Here is a 14916-nt window from a genome sequence, read left to right on the forward strand (position 1 = left end):
TTCCACCCCGCCTTTTCTTCCTCGTAACATAGAAAGACTCATGATCACTCATCAGGTGGCTTACATAAATAACCCCCAGCAAAAAAACATGGATAAATCGGAACCTGAAGAAGCTGCTCAGAGAGAGAGTACAGAGTACGTAAACAGTACAGTTACAGTTACTAGGTAGTTAGAGGCTATTCTGTTCTGCTGCGGACCCGGCCAAGGGTGAATGACGTAGACCGGACACGCGAGGAAATACGATAGTCTAGGCCGCAGCAATGACCAACTGCAGGTTGAGTCATGAGGACACTTTGTTTGCTTGCTTAGGCCGTGGATCATCACGAGCAAAGCAAGCAGCTGAAAAAAAAAAGATGCGTGTACTCGTAGGACCGAAAGTGAGCATCATCCGATAGGCACAGCCCGAGTGTCTCATCTCAATCTCGTACTGTAATGGCATCCTTGCCGATCTACAAGTTACATACAGTACAGGGCACGCCTTGTTGTTGTCATTGCCCCCCTTGTTGAACACGGATTCGCATAGACTAGTAGTTACAACAGAACAATACTGGGTAATAAGTAATACACACGATGAAATGATGAATAAAAAGAGCACAAAGGACAAAAAGAATAAGAGACTAGAGTGCAAAAAAAAAGAAATTGCCCACTATCAGAGTCGAACTGATCACCTTGTCATGTCAAGTTATAATACTAGTGACACGCTATACCGCTTAGCCAAGCGGGCATTTGGACTTGTCTCATGCATCGTCGCCTCACAAACGCAGTAATTGAGCACTTCGCCAGTACTTCTCATTCAATCATTCAATCATCTCAAAGTTCTTACTTTAGTACCACTTACCCTAAGCATCCATCCCATCCAAGCAAGGCGACAACTTTCAAGGCAGCAACAAAACAACCCCCAAGGCAGAAGCCGTAAATTAAATTAAAAAATGGCTGCGGTATCCAAAGACACACCCACCTCGCATCGCATCGCATCGCCTCATCTGGACTCGCATCGCATCGCCTCTCCCAGCCACAAGCCAAATGGGGCCTAAGGCAACTCTCTCCCCTCCCTCTGTCACAAATCACCGGCACCATACTCTCACCTTGACTTGCTTGATCGTACAGTAGTAACCTCTGACTATCCGTATATCAATGTGTTAATGCATGCTTATGTCGCATCGAGCTCAATTTCGAGGAGAGAGGACACTATCCGCGGTGGCAACCAGACCAAAAAGCCCAGTTGCCTTCCTTTCCTTTCTCTCCTTTCGGCTCACCGACGTAACGTAATGTCTTCTCAGCTTTCGGTCTCAGCCAATTGTTGCACCATTCTTAATTTCTTACAATCGGCTTCGGCAAGAGAATGTAAGGGAGGGGAGCGAAAACTGAAAAATAAGGAAAAGGAAAAGAAGGGCAGCAAATAAAACCCATCCGGCCAATGGCGGAGGAGAAGACGAATGATACACAAACGATCAAACAAGCGTGCTCCGTCAGGTAGACAGAAACACACCTATGGGAAACCTTCCCCCAGTCCAGCCCCCCCGCCGACGTATCCGCTCAATTGCACGGTTCTGTCTTATCTATCGACCGCTCTTGTGACTCGTAAGGCAGGCCTTCTTCATACAGAAATGTCGGGGTCCTCTATCCCCAAGGCTGCGACAAGTGAGACACAAGCCGATGGGTCGAATCCGAACGCCTCACTTTGGAAAAAGAGACACCCCCTGGTCGACCTAGCTGCGCTGCGTTGCGTTGCGCTGTGCTGTGCTGTAGAAGCAACAAAAAAGAAGAAGCGAAACCAGGCCTGCAATCGGCCCTTTGCCGACAAATGGACATCTGAGTCACAACGTTGTGAATTCCAGAGTTCTTTTGTCTTTTCTTCTTTTCGTCTTCGCTTTCGCGTTCCCTATTCCCCCTAAAGCAAACCGGTCCCTGCGTAGCCTCGCACGCACGCACATACGTGTGAAAGTACGTCGTCGTTTCGTAATCACTTGCTCCCCTCTTGCTTTAAACTCCAGGCTCCCAAGTTATGAGTCTTCTAAACTCGGCCATTTCCTCTTTGGGACGTGCACGAAAACGAAGCAGCAGAAGCTTCGTGCCACCCGAGAGCCATCCGCATAGTTGCATATAGCCTTAAACACCCCGACGTCTGTGGCGTCCAAACCAATCTAGATATTCATCTAGGCCGTACTCGTCCTTCTTCACCTCACTCCGCCGTGGGATTTGACGCCTGATATTCGCACCCCCTGCCTGCTGAATCCCCGAAGTCCCTGTCTCCCCTGTCTCAGACTTTCTTCTTCAGCATCCCCACACTAACACTCGTATACAGGTACCACTTGTAAGCTGCAGCGGTGCTCTTTTTTTTTTCTTCACAGACTGGCCTTCGTTCTGCGCTGGTCAGCAGCTCCTTGAGGCTCGAGCTGTTGGGCGTTGCTATTTGTTGAGTCGTTCAATGCACCCATTTTTGGTTCTATTATGTCGTTTTGATAAATCACAAAAAATTAAACGCCTGTCACTTACGGCGGTAGTCTCTGACAGTTGCTTGTTTCAAAAACCCCGTGGCACCTGGACAAGGCTACGCGGCCAAATGTGGCTTTCTGCCGTTCCCCAAGCCTCGTTGGATTCAACCCTTTTATTGTGATTGTGGGGGGGAAATGCCAATCTCGCTGGAAGGGTATTCAGCGACAGCAATTCCGATCAAACGGAGTACTTACTGTAGCACTGCGCCCGCAACCCCACGTGGCAGCAATGACAAAACACAAAGCAAAAAAAAGGTTATAACAACGCCAGTCGTACGGCTAGAGAGGCCGAAATTCTTCGGCATGGACATAGAGTTAGCTCCGCAGATGGCATCATAGCGCTTCGATGAGAAGAAACACAATTCAAACTTAGATACCTTAAGTGAATGTGCTTTGGTTCTAAGGGGATTTCTCGCCCCCCTCTGAGCCGCTATGCAGAATAGTTTCTAAACTTGAATTCGTTCGATCATGGTCGATAAGGGTATGACGTTGGGAGAGCCAAGTTGGTGGTGGTCATATGCTGTCATGTTTATCCCCTAAGCGCATTTGGCATTTGAGGTGAGGTCCGATCCAGACTGGTAGAAGCAGTCTTCCGCTAGCCTATGATCATCGCGAGAGGCGCGTGTAAGCGCCATCTCGTCCTTAGGCAAAGCACAAGTAGGCGAAGCAATGCGGTAATGCGTGACTGCAACAAGCAGTAGTGCCAAGGGCAAAGGAGAACTCTCTTTGAGAGACTTGGGCGTCTAGCAGCCATCAAGCCACAGCCTAGTGGCGTTGCTTCGCAAAGATCTGGCGCCATCAAGCATCAAGCTTGTCAATAACAAGGCAGAATCTTGCTCGCCGGGTCTAGGGGTTTAGCTTCCTCTTCCTGCTTCCCTGACAAGTGCATCGCATCGGAGCGGCAGCTCCTTTGCCAGACGCCGGGAAAGATGCGATACCCGCCCAAGACAGGACGAAGAGGGGGGCTGCTGGCGTTTACCCATCCACTCATCAAGCCTGAAGTCGGCGATGGCTGCGGCACCTCGTCGTGATCTGTGTCATGATACTGGCACGCGAGCCCAACTAACACGCACCAGTGTTGCCCCTAAGCCATCTAGTCCCCGGCCCGAAAGGAGGGCCTAGACTGGTTGAATCTGTCCATCCCGAAGCTCCCATTGGCCCCTTTTGCCCCAAAAAGCCATGGTAGTGAGTCCTACGGCGGCCACTTTTTGCTTTGTGAGCAAGAGACAGCGCCAGGCGTTTGTCCCCAGAAACCCGGTTGTCGTGTCCCCCCGCTCCTCCGGATCCCGCAGTCTAACCGGGCATCTCATGCGATGCTATCAGTTGCTCGGTGGGGGGCGCATTCCGAAGTCCGGGTGGCTTCGATGGCTTTCGGCCCGTGTATGTTTCCTCCTCTTCCGTGTCCTCTGATTTCATGTAAGAGCAGACAGAGACGGGCCAATCTGCCGCCGGATGACATATGCTGCGCTTTGTGCCCTGACAAATAGCACAAACGTTCAAGTTTTAGAGTTGTCCCGACTCAAGTGCCCTAGAGACAGGACAAGTCTGTCCCTGCTTGTCTGTCCTCGTTAGTCTGAAAAGCAATTACGAATAGGCCGTCTTTCGGGGAAATGCCAAAAAGGAAAAACGGATGGACAGCTTCCAGACAAGGCATGCCGCAGTGCAGTAGAGCCATGGGTCTGCTAGAATGATGCTCCTAGCCGCGGATAGTATTTTGGCCCCCCATGTCAACTCTTCACCTTCATAGCCACCCCAACCAGAAATATGCAGACGATAAACACAAACAGTCCTTCATCCAATGCTGAAAAAAGAAAGAAAACAAAACTGTGCAGGGAGTTCGCCCCGACAAAGAGCTACCAGGTCAGGCCCTCTATGAAGAGGTATGCATGATCGTCAGCCATTGGCCCAAACTCCGGGGAATATTACTGTACTCCTAGCACTTGTAGCAGCAGAAAACAAAATCTCCGCCAACAGCAACTCCGCCAACAGCAAAGGGGTCAGTCAGCCAACCAACAACTTTGCGACGGAGAATTGCGTATATCTCCGCGCTGATGTTTTGCGCAGACCATGCCCTATGACTGCTTTGCCCTATGCTTATTACAAATGGCCTTCCTCTCTCCGCTCTTTTCGTAAACCTTGTCCTCGCCGACCGAGATTTGCAAAAATTAAGTGACAAAGAATGCCGGCGCCTGTATGGCTGGAGTTACGAACGAATCCCGAACAGCCAGGAGTTGGCCTGTCAACCCTTACCTTGCTCCAGTCTGGCTTCTTACCAGTGTCTAACCTTGTTTCGTATGGAAAGATGCCCTTTCCGGCGGCGTGCAGCAAGCAGTCATGGTGTGACAGCGACAGCCGGCCTATCCCCCCTTCCCTCCGCGGCCAGGATGTCAACTGGACCAGGGCCTGGCGAGTCCACGAGATGATGTTGCATGTGGCACGTTCTCAAAAGCACGCGAGGGCGTGGTAGAACAAGTCCAGGGGGGGTGTATTGAGACGTCGCCCGGTTGGGGTCCCCCTAGTCGTCGATCAAAGTGGATAATTGCATTTTGCTTCACCTTCTCACACGCCCCTCGACCCCGAACTTCTCATGGCAGATACCACGTACGAAGTACCGCCTGACCTAATGGAAATGTACGCTTTGCTGCAAGCCAAATTAGCTGTGGATCTGTTGTCGAAATCGCTTTCTGCAGCTCGGGCTGGTTGGTTAGACACTGCAGTGTCTGAACCAACTTGTTGAGAATTGCCTTCTTTTCATTTGGATCTAGTCATGATGCTGCAGTCATTGGCTGCTAAGAAAAATGTCGCAAATGTCTCGCCTGTTACTCGCAGGCACTAAGACCTTTGGGCCAGCCTGTAACCTGCATCTCCCCCTCTGGCCCCCAATTCTCAATGGAACATCGTTTCGCGTGGCCATTGACATGAATGGCTAGAAATCATGATTGGAATCAGGCCCTGAAACCCCGGCTTTGGAAATTCAGCGTCATGTCCGTGTCGGAGACCCGCGGGTACTTGTTACCCTGCTCTCGGGACCGAAGATAGAAAAAAAAAAAACGTGGGTTTCGATAAACCCCACAATGTATAATCCAGGATGAAACACAGTGCCGAAAGTTCTTATTCTGACGTCCAGGTCAGACTTTGTACGCATTGGCCAACCTCAAGTCCAAAGACAAGAGATAGGAAGAAGGGGGGGCAAACATACTTTGAGACGAATGCAACCTAAAGGTACAAGTATGTATGATTCGACAACTTGATCAGCGTCCTGAGTATAGTTCAATGGAGCAAATGAGATTCTTAGCATGCCCCGTAGCAAAGCGGAGCTAGCACAGCGACACAAGGGACCAGAATAGGGTTAGAAACGCATCCAGTTGATTGACGCTACGGACCTCTCCGCAAGGAACCATGACATGGAGGAGGCTGAGTCCGATATAATGGGCTGTTGTTTATGCTCTTGAGTCTAAGCTGTCAGCCCCCTCTAGAACGGTTAAAGGATGCCATTGCAGTTCCAAAAGGTCTCAAATATGGAGACCAACAAAGCCAACATGACTACAGCGCGAGATCCACGACATGCCTGGCAGTGCTTGCAAGCGAGGCATGGAAGCCCTGTTGTTTAGGTTGTAATAGGAGTCATAGCTTCAAGCATTGTGCTTATTGTAAAAGAGTGTCAGTAAATGCAGGAATCCTTCGTCCTGTAAGGTGATATTCATGGCTCGTGCTGGCTCACGGCTCTGCCATGGGCCAGGATGCGCTCGTACCAACCCAAGACTGGCAATAGTAACACAAATGCACAAAGTGACTTTATGATTTGAGCTCGAGGGGAGAGTACTATACGGATCAGCCGTGGGGTAAGTTGCCACCACTCGTCTGATTCCAAGATTGATGCTGTCCTGCCAAGCCGGATGTGACGCCGCATGTGAGTATGAATAGAGCATTTCCTGTTACTAGTTTGCCACATTTGCAACTTGTTGAAGCAAGTAGAAGTCCGAAACACTGCTTGAGCATGTCTTGGGGGTGTAAAAGATAAGCACCGGCGTCTACCTTCTGCATTGACCAAGTTTTGGCTCGATAAGGCGTTCTTGTGCCGATGCAAGTCACGTTTTCGTTCCACGCCACTTGAAGGAGCCCTGGCAGATCAGGCCCTGACTATAGAAGCAATGGCCATTGTCAATTGACGAATCCATCTCGATCTTGCTTACTCCTGTCGTCATCTAGCGCCGGCACCTTGTTGGGCCCTAAGGACACGAACTGCTCGGGAGAGACATAGGCGATGGGGGATTTGAGCCCAGGTACAGCCGGGATGTTTACTAGTACAAGTGCTAGCACGCGGCAAGCACCAAGCACACCAAGCATTGAGGGGGCCATCGGAGGCGAAGGGGGACTGGCTGGCACTCTGATAGTGGGATACGATGGAGTTGGGAAGAGGCGGACTGTGTGTCAAGAAGGGGGTCATCCGATGTGACGATGTCATCTTCCGATTGGGGGCCATGCGCAAAAGCCAGTCACCAGTCGACAGCCGTTGATCAGAGGGCTGTGGCTTGCACCGCTATGCCAATGATCTTTTGTCGTGGCCTGGAACTAGCCTGAGGCGGGGAGCAGCCCAGCATGCAGTGTCCTCGACTCGATTGGGTTGAATAGACGCCGACCTCGTCTGGCGACGCAGGGCTGAGGGTGGCCGTGGCAGTGAATGTGCTGCCAGAATCCATCCCGATCTTGGCCTGTGATTGGCGTTGGACCTGCACCCGTATGCAAAGCTGAACTCGCCTCAAGGGGGTTGTGCTTCGAATCGGCGGCTGTGGTCGCCGATAGGCCGCTGTGTTCGGGCCAAGACAGCAGATGGGAATTTTTAGAAGGGCAGAAATGTCAGGGGATTCGCGCCAGTGTGCTGGCACTGGGCCGTTTCGAGTCGAAGGACGAGATACATGGTCGTAAAAATAACCAGCATTAGCAGCAAAAATGACGATTTGATGGTGTTGAGGTGACAGTGACAGTGACAGTGCAGTTGACAGTGCACCTCTCTCGCACTGACTCACCAGATGCAGGCAAGGGCGATCGACCAGAATGGCAAGTACAAGATACTTGCCATCGCGCTTCATATTTCCCAAAAGGGAAAGAAGACGTACCGAGTACCTTTGGCCGCTAGATCTCTCTCTGTTTGGCAGTGTAAAGTCCCCTTTGGGCAGTGTCCGAGGCACAGCTCCGGCACTCGTCCCGTTTCTTTGGCGCGTTGGCCGGCCAGGATGTCGCTACATACATGCCCGCGGATGCTTTGGTCCTGCGCAGTCAACAAGCTGCACCGCGCCTGTTTGGCGAGTTTGAGCGCTTGTGGTCGGCACGCTGTAATTGGCCTAGTATACGAAGGACCTGAACTGGGTGGCAGCATCTCGCGACTGTACTGCCGAGAGAGCGCTGTATCGGGCAAGGTAGAGTACCTTGGTTCTTTTCGAGGCCGAGTAGGTACTTCAAGTATCCCCTCTGGGTGCGAACCCGACGGCTGAGCCAACTGCCCACATATGTACAGCAGGTAGCATTGCCCCAATGAACCGTGGGGAAAAGGCAATTGGCAGCGCTCTCTGTGTCTAACTAAACGCCTAGGTGGGCTTTGAGAGTGCCAATTATGTCTGAGTTGTTGACTTGCAGGATTCAGCCCATCGACAGTGGCTGTTTCTAGAAGCGGTGCGTCCCGAAGCCTTGACTTCCATTTCCAAGTGGGCGCAGCAGCATTGAGACACACGGCGCGGTACCTTACAGTGTGTCTGCCGTCCTCTGCTAAACGGCACACTCGTATATCCGTAGATGCACGGCTACATGGGTACTTGCCCATCTGCCGGCGCAGGCTTGCTGCCTCAGGTACCCTCGGCCCTCGCTCAAATCTCGTAGCATCGTGTGCTCGGCTAGCTTTCTTTCCCCCACCCCTGCTTCTGATTTGTCTCACAAACACCAGCTGCGTCCAGTACGAGTACTGTGCAATCTATCCAATATACGACTTACGAGCTACTCGAATGAGTACAGTACTGCTGGGTATGTATCCTCTTCTCTCCACGCTGGCCCCCTGCCCTTGTTTCTACCCCGTCTGACCCTTACGGCACGAGTGCTGTGCTGTACCTTCGTCCAGATGGGGGCAGTTGGACAAATACTATCTGTGAACACCTGCGGCATGTACAGAATTGGGTACCTTGAACCTATCGTGAAGCAGACAGCGGGTACCGGGATTGGGTTGCATTCACGGACTTCCGCCTCCAATCTCGCGCAATCATGGGATTGCTTACTGACCCAGCACAGATCGCGACCAGGGAATGCAACCAGAGCACTCCGTGCCTCCGTAGCCTAGCATGCTGGATTTGGACTTTGGCTTGGCGATACGGGGTACGTACCGATAGATCCTCGACGCTGCAGAAACCACCACCACTTGGTGAGCGCCTGGTACAGGTACGAAAGACAATATTCATCCGGGCTTACTTGCACGAGAGATGTGGCCCAAAGCCATTTAGAGTGCCCTTCGAATGATCTGCCGATCCCCAACTCGGGCAGATATGCTCCGTAACATGCTCCATGCTGCCTACATGGACCTGGGAGATACATGCCTACCTGTACCCATGGGGTCGCCAGTTCGCGATGAACAGATCCGTGTCTGGGCCTGAGTCGACCAGTCTATCGTCTGGTCTGGATTGCCAGCTGAATGGACGTAGGTACGACGCTTCTGCCCGGTAACGCCCGTGCGTACCTACATCATACATCGCACATGGAGGCCGAATCTACATGCGACGCGCTCTCCCGAGGCTTCTCGCCCTGCCTGGGCCGCTGCCTGTGCCTGTGCTTGTGCTTGTGCTTGTGCTTCCATAGAGCCTTGTGCGAACTGTCTTCATGTACGAAGCATTGCTGCGACTAGCATTGCATTAGCATCGCACAGCGGCTATTGCCAGCCATGGCTGCCATCTGGTCTGCTGCTACTGCTCGGGCTCCACGAGTGCGTTCGGCTCCGCCCTGGGCGAGTTGGCCTATCGCTCATGCAGCAAACAAGACGACTGGACCAGGATCTTTTGGCTTGCACATGTACTCGTACGGAGTCCAGCGTCGTACCCCGAAGTCAGAACTCCGTGCTTTTGGGTGGCAGCTGGTACAAGTGCTGGCCCATGCCCTCCCCCAACTCCAACCTCAATTCCGTACCCTTGGCTCAGCCCTTGGCTCTCAGTGTGTGCATCTTGCCTCCATGCCTGTTGATGTTTCCTCCTCCTGGTTCTCTTTTCTTCCTCAGATGCTGCCGGGGTGCCTGTCGGCTGGGCGGACAAGCCAAGTGCCGATGCCTTCACGTTCTTCGCTTACTCACCAACTTCCCGTGCGATGCCCAACTGCATCTGGCTGTAATTCTCGTCCGAGGCCCTTTTGCCCACAAAGTCCAGTCCAGTCCAGCACCAAGTAGCGCCGTGCGACGCGCTTATTATCGCACAGGTCCCAAGAGCTGGTTCCAATCAGGTACCACAGAGACATCTGGTAGGGCAGGCCTTGTTAGCCTAGCTCTGAAGATGCCACAACGGCGCCGCCAAGCCGTCAGCAACCACACACCCAATTTTCTTCATCATCAACACCCACAAATGCAGATGAGCTTGACCCCACGCCAGTTCCAAAGGGCTCAAGGCTCGCCTATTGCCACACCCCCGACGCCTCGCCTCCCGAAGACTGACGCTTGAGCTCAACCTTGCATGGCAATCTACTCCAGACCAAGCGGGATGCACTTATGCAATATATGCAGTACACCGCCCACATGCCAGCATCCCGCTAACAGCATAGCAACATCCCGCCTTGCCCTGCGACCCCTGTTACCGCATATACGCTTCCACCCAGTCCACGTCCGAACAACTTCAAGCCCTGCAAGGCATGGCGCCGGGATGTCCACAGCCTCCGCACACACCCCTGCCAGGGCTCTGCCTTCACTCTTTGCTCCCCTCACCCCCCCTTCGTCAACTCACTCTGTACTGGCACGTCGTACCTTGCGTGGTTCTATGTCGACATCCTGGCACCAGCACGCCTTGGAGCTAGTTCAAGCTCAGCCATAGCCATGGGGGAGTACCTCAATCTCATCCGTCTAGACGGATGGGCTGCCAGGCCCCCCCTTCGTCATGCACCTGGGCCAACGGGGAACTCGACATCATCTCCACCTCTCGTGCTTTGCCATGGCGCTTCGTTCATATAAGTCGTCGTCTGGTCCTTGCTAGAACAATCGTCCGAGCCTCAGATCGTTCATCCAAAGATAGACTTCTTATTCTAGCCTCTAATTCTCACCACCGCAATCTGTGTGCAAACGCGACGCCCGACGCAAAACTACAAGCCAAACACTTCTCGCTTTCTTCTGCTTGACCATCTCTGCGACCAGAACCGTCACTGCTTTTGCCTCGACTTCTTGGTTTCTTGCCGGTCTATGCTACCGGACGTTCTTGTATGATAAACCTTTCCTATTAATGGCATTCGTCGCTCCTAAGCGGCTCCTTTTTTTTGTGATCGGAGCACTTACACCAGGTTTAGCTGCTGAACAAAGCGTCTGCTGCCTTCAGAGCCTTTCCCCCCATTAATAGTGGGAGTCACCACACACTCTCGTGCTGCCCACCCCCGAATCTGCGTGTCACAGCCCACGCCACCGCAGCCTGCTGCTTATGTGAAGGCACAGAAGCTGCTTCAGCCTTACTCTGTCTTACTTGAACCCTGGATTTATAAAACCAGGCCGACCCTCAGCTCGACTTCTCTTTTTTTCCCCTCCTCTCCCCCTCCATACACCTATCAACACTTTTGCATAGTTAGACTAGAAGGTTACCTTCAGAGTCTTCTTAGCCGCAAGGTTTAAATAGTCCCCTTATCTGCCAGTATGAGGTAAGAAAACTTCATTACTTCGTGTCATTGAGTAGAGCCTAATCAAGTCTCCCAGCGCCGTTGCCATCCAGTTCGACCCGACCTTTAGCGTGGGCTCTCGGCCAACATTTTCGTGGCCAGGTAAGTCGACTCTCCCGCATGGCCTGACCACAAAGCCTATACTAACTCTCCTTTCCTTCTAGGAATGTTTGAATCTAGCAACACCACATCCACCATGATTGCGCAAGACTTCTCGTCAATTCTTCACCCAGTGTCTGAATCCAGTGTCTCTCCTCAAAGTGTGCCAAAGACGCTTCCCGCAAGCCCTTCTAGGGGCATCCTCACTCCCGAGCAGCGAGAATTGAAGAAGCAACGAGACAGAGCCCGCCGAGATTCCAGAGCTTCCACACGAATCCAGCGAGGTAGCAGCAGCAGTTCATACATGAGCTCACCACCGATGTCAGTGTCCGATGTCACAAGCACCATGGCCCTCCCCATCTATACGACAGCTCCGCCGGCCATGTCTCTCCTGAGCGAGCCAGCTCCAGCATTGAGCGACCCATCATACATCCCCCCTTACAGCCCACACATGCAGGAGCAGGCGTTTACTTCTCCATACCAACAACCTCTGTGAGTAGCAGACAATGTTAACATGAGCCATGTTCAATGTCTATGTCAATGGCTGCTGACAACTATATTTCCAGGCAATCAAACTATTCCCTGTCGGTGGAATACCCTCCCACCTATGCCACTTCAAATGCATACAGGTAAGTTCTTCGCAACGTTGATAACATCCATCACGTGTCAGCCAGAACTCTAACATGATTGCAGTATCTCTCACTCTTCCATCCAGTCCACCGGACAAGACAGCGGCATGGTGTACCGCATGCCCGCCATGCAGTCTGGCAGCGGAGCTTCTACTGGCAGCTCCAGCAGCCAAGATAGCGCTGGCCACGTCCGTGTGGTGCAGAACAGACCAAAGCCGCGTTGCTGGGAGCATGGCTGCAACGGACGACAGTTTTCGACTTTTAGCAACCTCCTACGACACCAACGAGAGAAATCCGGCCAAGCAGCCAAAGCCACTTGCCCCAACTGCGGCGCTGAATTCACCAGAACCACTGCGCGAAACGGCCACCTTCTACACGACAAGTGCAAACAACGACGAAGCTCTTGAACCAAGATGACTTTTCAATCAAGTTTCGCATCGAATCCGTGATTCATTCGCTTTAACCTACGAGGAGGGAGGTAATGCCTCCCGTATTGCGGTCTCTCACGGAGCTTAGATAAGCTCATCAGTGGAGTTCCTTGTGTCACAGCGATGACGATTCGCGGACATATCGTTGGTGATGGAGGTTTCGGCTGCGATCTTCGATTCACTGCGCCTTACCGGCTTATGCTTTCTCCTTCTTTTTTTACATTTTCGGACTGCGGCTTTGTATAATACTGTTTTATTTCTTTTATTCCTCTTTTGCCGGTATACTCAAGGTGTTTTGACGGGATGGATTATGAATTACGGGTCAACGTGTTGGGCAAACAGCGAGACCTTGGGAAACAATGATACCAGGGTATAAGAGAAACGGGATCAATTTTTAGAGCACACACAACTAGAGGTACATAGACAGGATGGAACTGTCCGCACCGTTGCGAAGGAAACTACTACCTATTTTGGGCTGTATTTGTTTTGTTTTTCCTTTTTGTCAACTTTGTTTCCCCCCTTTCTTTTTTATTTGTTTAGGCTTTAGGCTTACATCCCCCCTTTTTTGAGCCACATCCCTCCTAAAGGGTGGCGTATTATTATGACGATACGATTTGGCACAGTTGAAGTCCACAATCACTTTGTTCACATGTTTATAAATGTTAATGAAATCGGCACTCGTCTAAAAACAACTTTAGTGATTGATCATCTTGAATTACAAATACCGACATGACTCGCTCGTTAATCTCCATTAATTCCGGGCTAGAACTTACGATGCGGCAGCTACCCACGCCCATTGCCCATTTTTTTTCAGCCATGATTTTTTAGCTGCCTTTAACTTAAAGTTCAAGCATCCGTAGCAAAGACATGGGCACTAACTAGGCTCTCGGGTACGGCAGACGTCCGATGCTGTCATTACGCGTGCCATAGGCAGATTTGAGACTGTCTCAGCTATAAACAGGACTGTAAATGGGGCCAAGACACGGCTAGGGTCTACGAGTGCGCGGGTAATTGGAATTACTTTGCGAATCCGCGGGAGAGAGATAACCTGGAAAGAAAGAAAAAGGCGGAAAGAGAGTGAAAACAGAGCCGCCCACGTGATGCAACATGCTTGCCCATTGCTCTCATTTGTTATGATGATGCTTTTATGCTGGCATGGATTGGTCGTTTAGTTAGGCTGCTTAGTGGTTTTAGCAGGTCCGAAACTCATCGGACGGTACGGCTGGGTACCCCGTCTGACGCTGCAGATGCCTCAGTCAGCGAGGTACCGTGAACATAGAGTCCGTGCATCGCGGTACCTTTGTACCTGAGGCTAACGCCAGTTTGCTACTCACAAGCACGTACCCGCCTAGCAAGATGACAAGGGGCCGGACGGGAACGGGCTTGGAGAGGCGTGGGCAATCTCACTGGTCAAAATCCTCGGAGGCGGTCGAGTGGCACGGTTATACGATAGGGCCAGTGATCGACAGCCGTCCGGCAGGCTAGAGCCCACAGGGCAGACTCGAGTTTAGCTTTGCTAGAGAGATGTGGCACAGCCGCGTTGTAAATAGATGGTAGCTCTGAAAGTTGCTGGCTTCGTTTTGGCAGCTTTCCTGGCGCTGTGTTTCTAAATAAAAATACTTCGCATTGATGGCTTCGACCCCGTGCATCACAGTCTAGGATGAATTGCTAGGCACTGACGAATAATAAATGCCAGCAACGTCGCGTGGGGCACGGCATTTGAGCGAGCACTGCGTTGTCGTACCTACTAGGTGCCTCGTGGTTGGCAGGCAAGGCTCCCGTAATCTGTATGGAATGCTGGGATACCTCAGCCGTTGCTTGGCCTTCCAAAAAAGAACATTGGAAATAAGAAGCAGTGACAGTGCACTGCATATTCTGTACGCGGACGTAATATGAAACGTCCTAGCTGGCCGGCAGAGACGTTTCGGTGCATTGCGTGCACCCATCACAGTCACAAGATGAGATAGCGAACCCTGGCATGACTGAGCTGTAAGTCCCGTCGAGAGCAGCGAGTCGGGGGCTGAATGCGCGAAGAGGCAAGTGGAAGAACCTTGGTATTTCTCCTCGGGGTGATTGGATGATTGGACGTCGAGGCGGCATCCCATCTACCTTGGTATGTCTGTGTGTTCTGTGATTTGCTTCGAGAGGGGGGGACTTGTTAATAAGGGGCCGGGGCCTAGCCATGCCGAAAGATGACGATTTCCTCGAAAAAGGAAAACTCATTCTTGAGACGAGTCAATAGATGATGCACGGGACAGCACAAAGTCGCAGCGAACCTGCCTAGAGGGTAATAAAAAGTTCGGTAGGGGTGTCAGTCAGGTTGGCGATGGAAATAAGAACGTAAAAAAAGGGCCCTTGAGAAACAAAAGAATTGATGTGGGAGGGGGGTGT

General features: G+C 51.8%; 1 protein-coding gene across 1 annotated transcript; it reads left to right on the forward strand.

The window, feature by feature from the left end:
- Nucleotides 1–11346: 11346 nt before the first annotated feature.
- On the forward strand, nt 11347–12504 carry T069G_10787 (uncharacterized protein; the record flags this gene model as incomplete). The annotated part of the gene is made up of 5 exons (XM_056177997.1): nt 11347–11351; nt 11407–11471; nt 11534–11960; nt 12035–12097; nt 12162–12504. 5 exons carry the CDS (start codon nt 11347–11349, stop codon nt 12502–12504), a joined length of 903 nt encoding a protein of 300 aa, XP_056024287.1.
- Between the last annotated feature and the right edge of the window lie 2412 nt (nt 12505–14916).

Source organism: Trichoderma breve, assembly GCF_028502605.1.
Source record: "Trichoderma breve strain T069 chromosome 7 map unlocalized scaffold00007, whole genome shotgun sequence".
In the NCBI taxonomy this organism is placed as follows: Eukaryota; Fungi; Ascomycota; class Sordariomycetes; order Hypocreales; family Hypocreaceae; genus Trichoderma; species Trichoderma breve.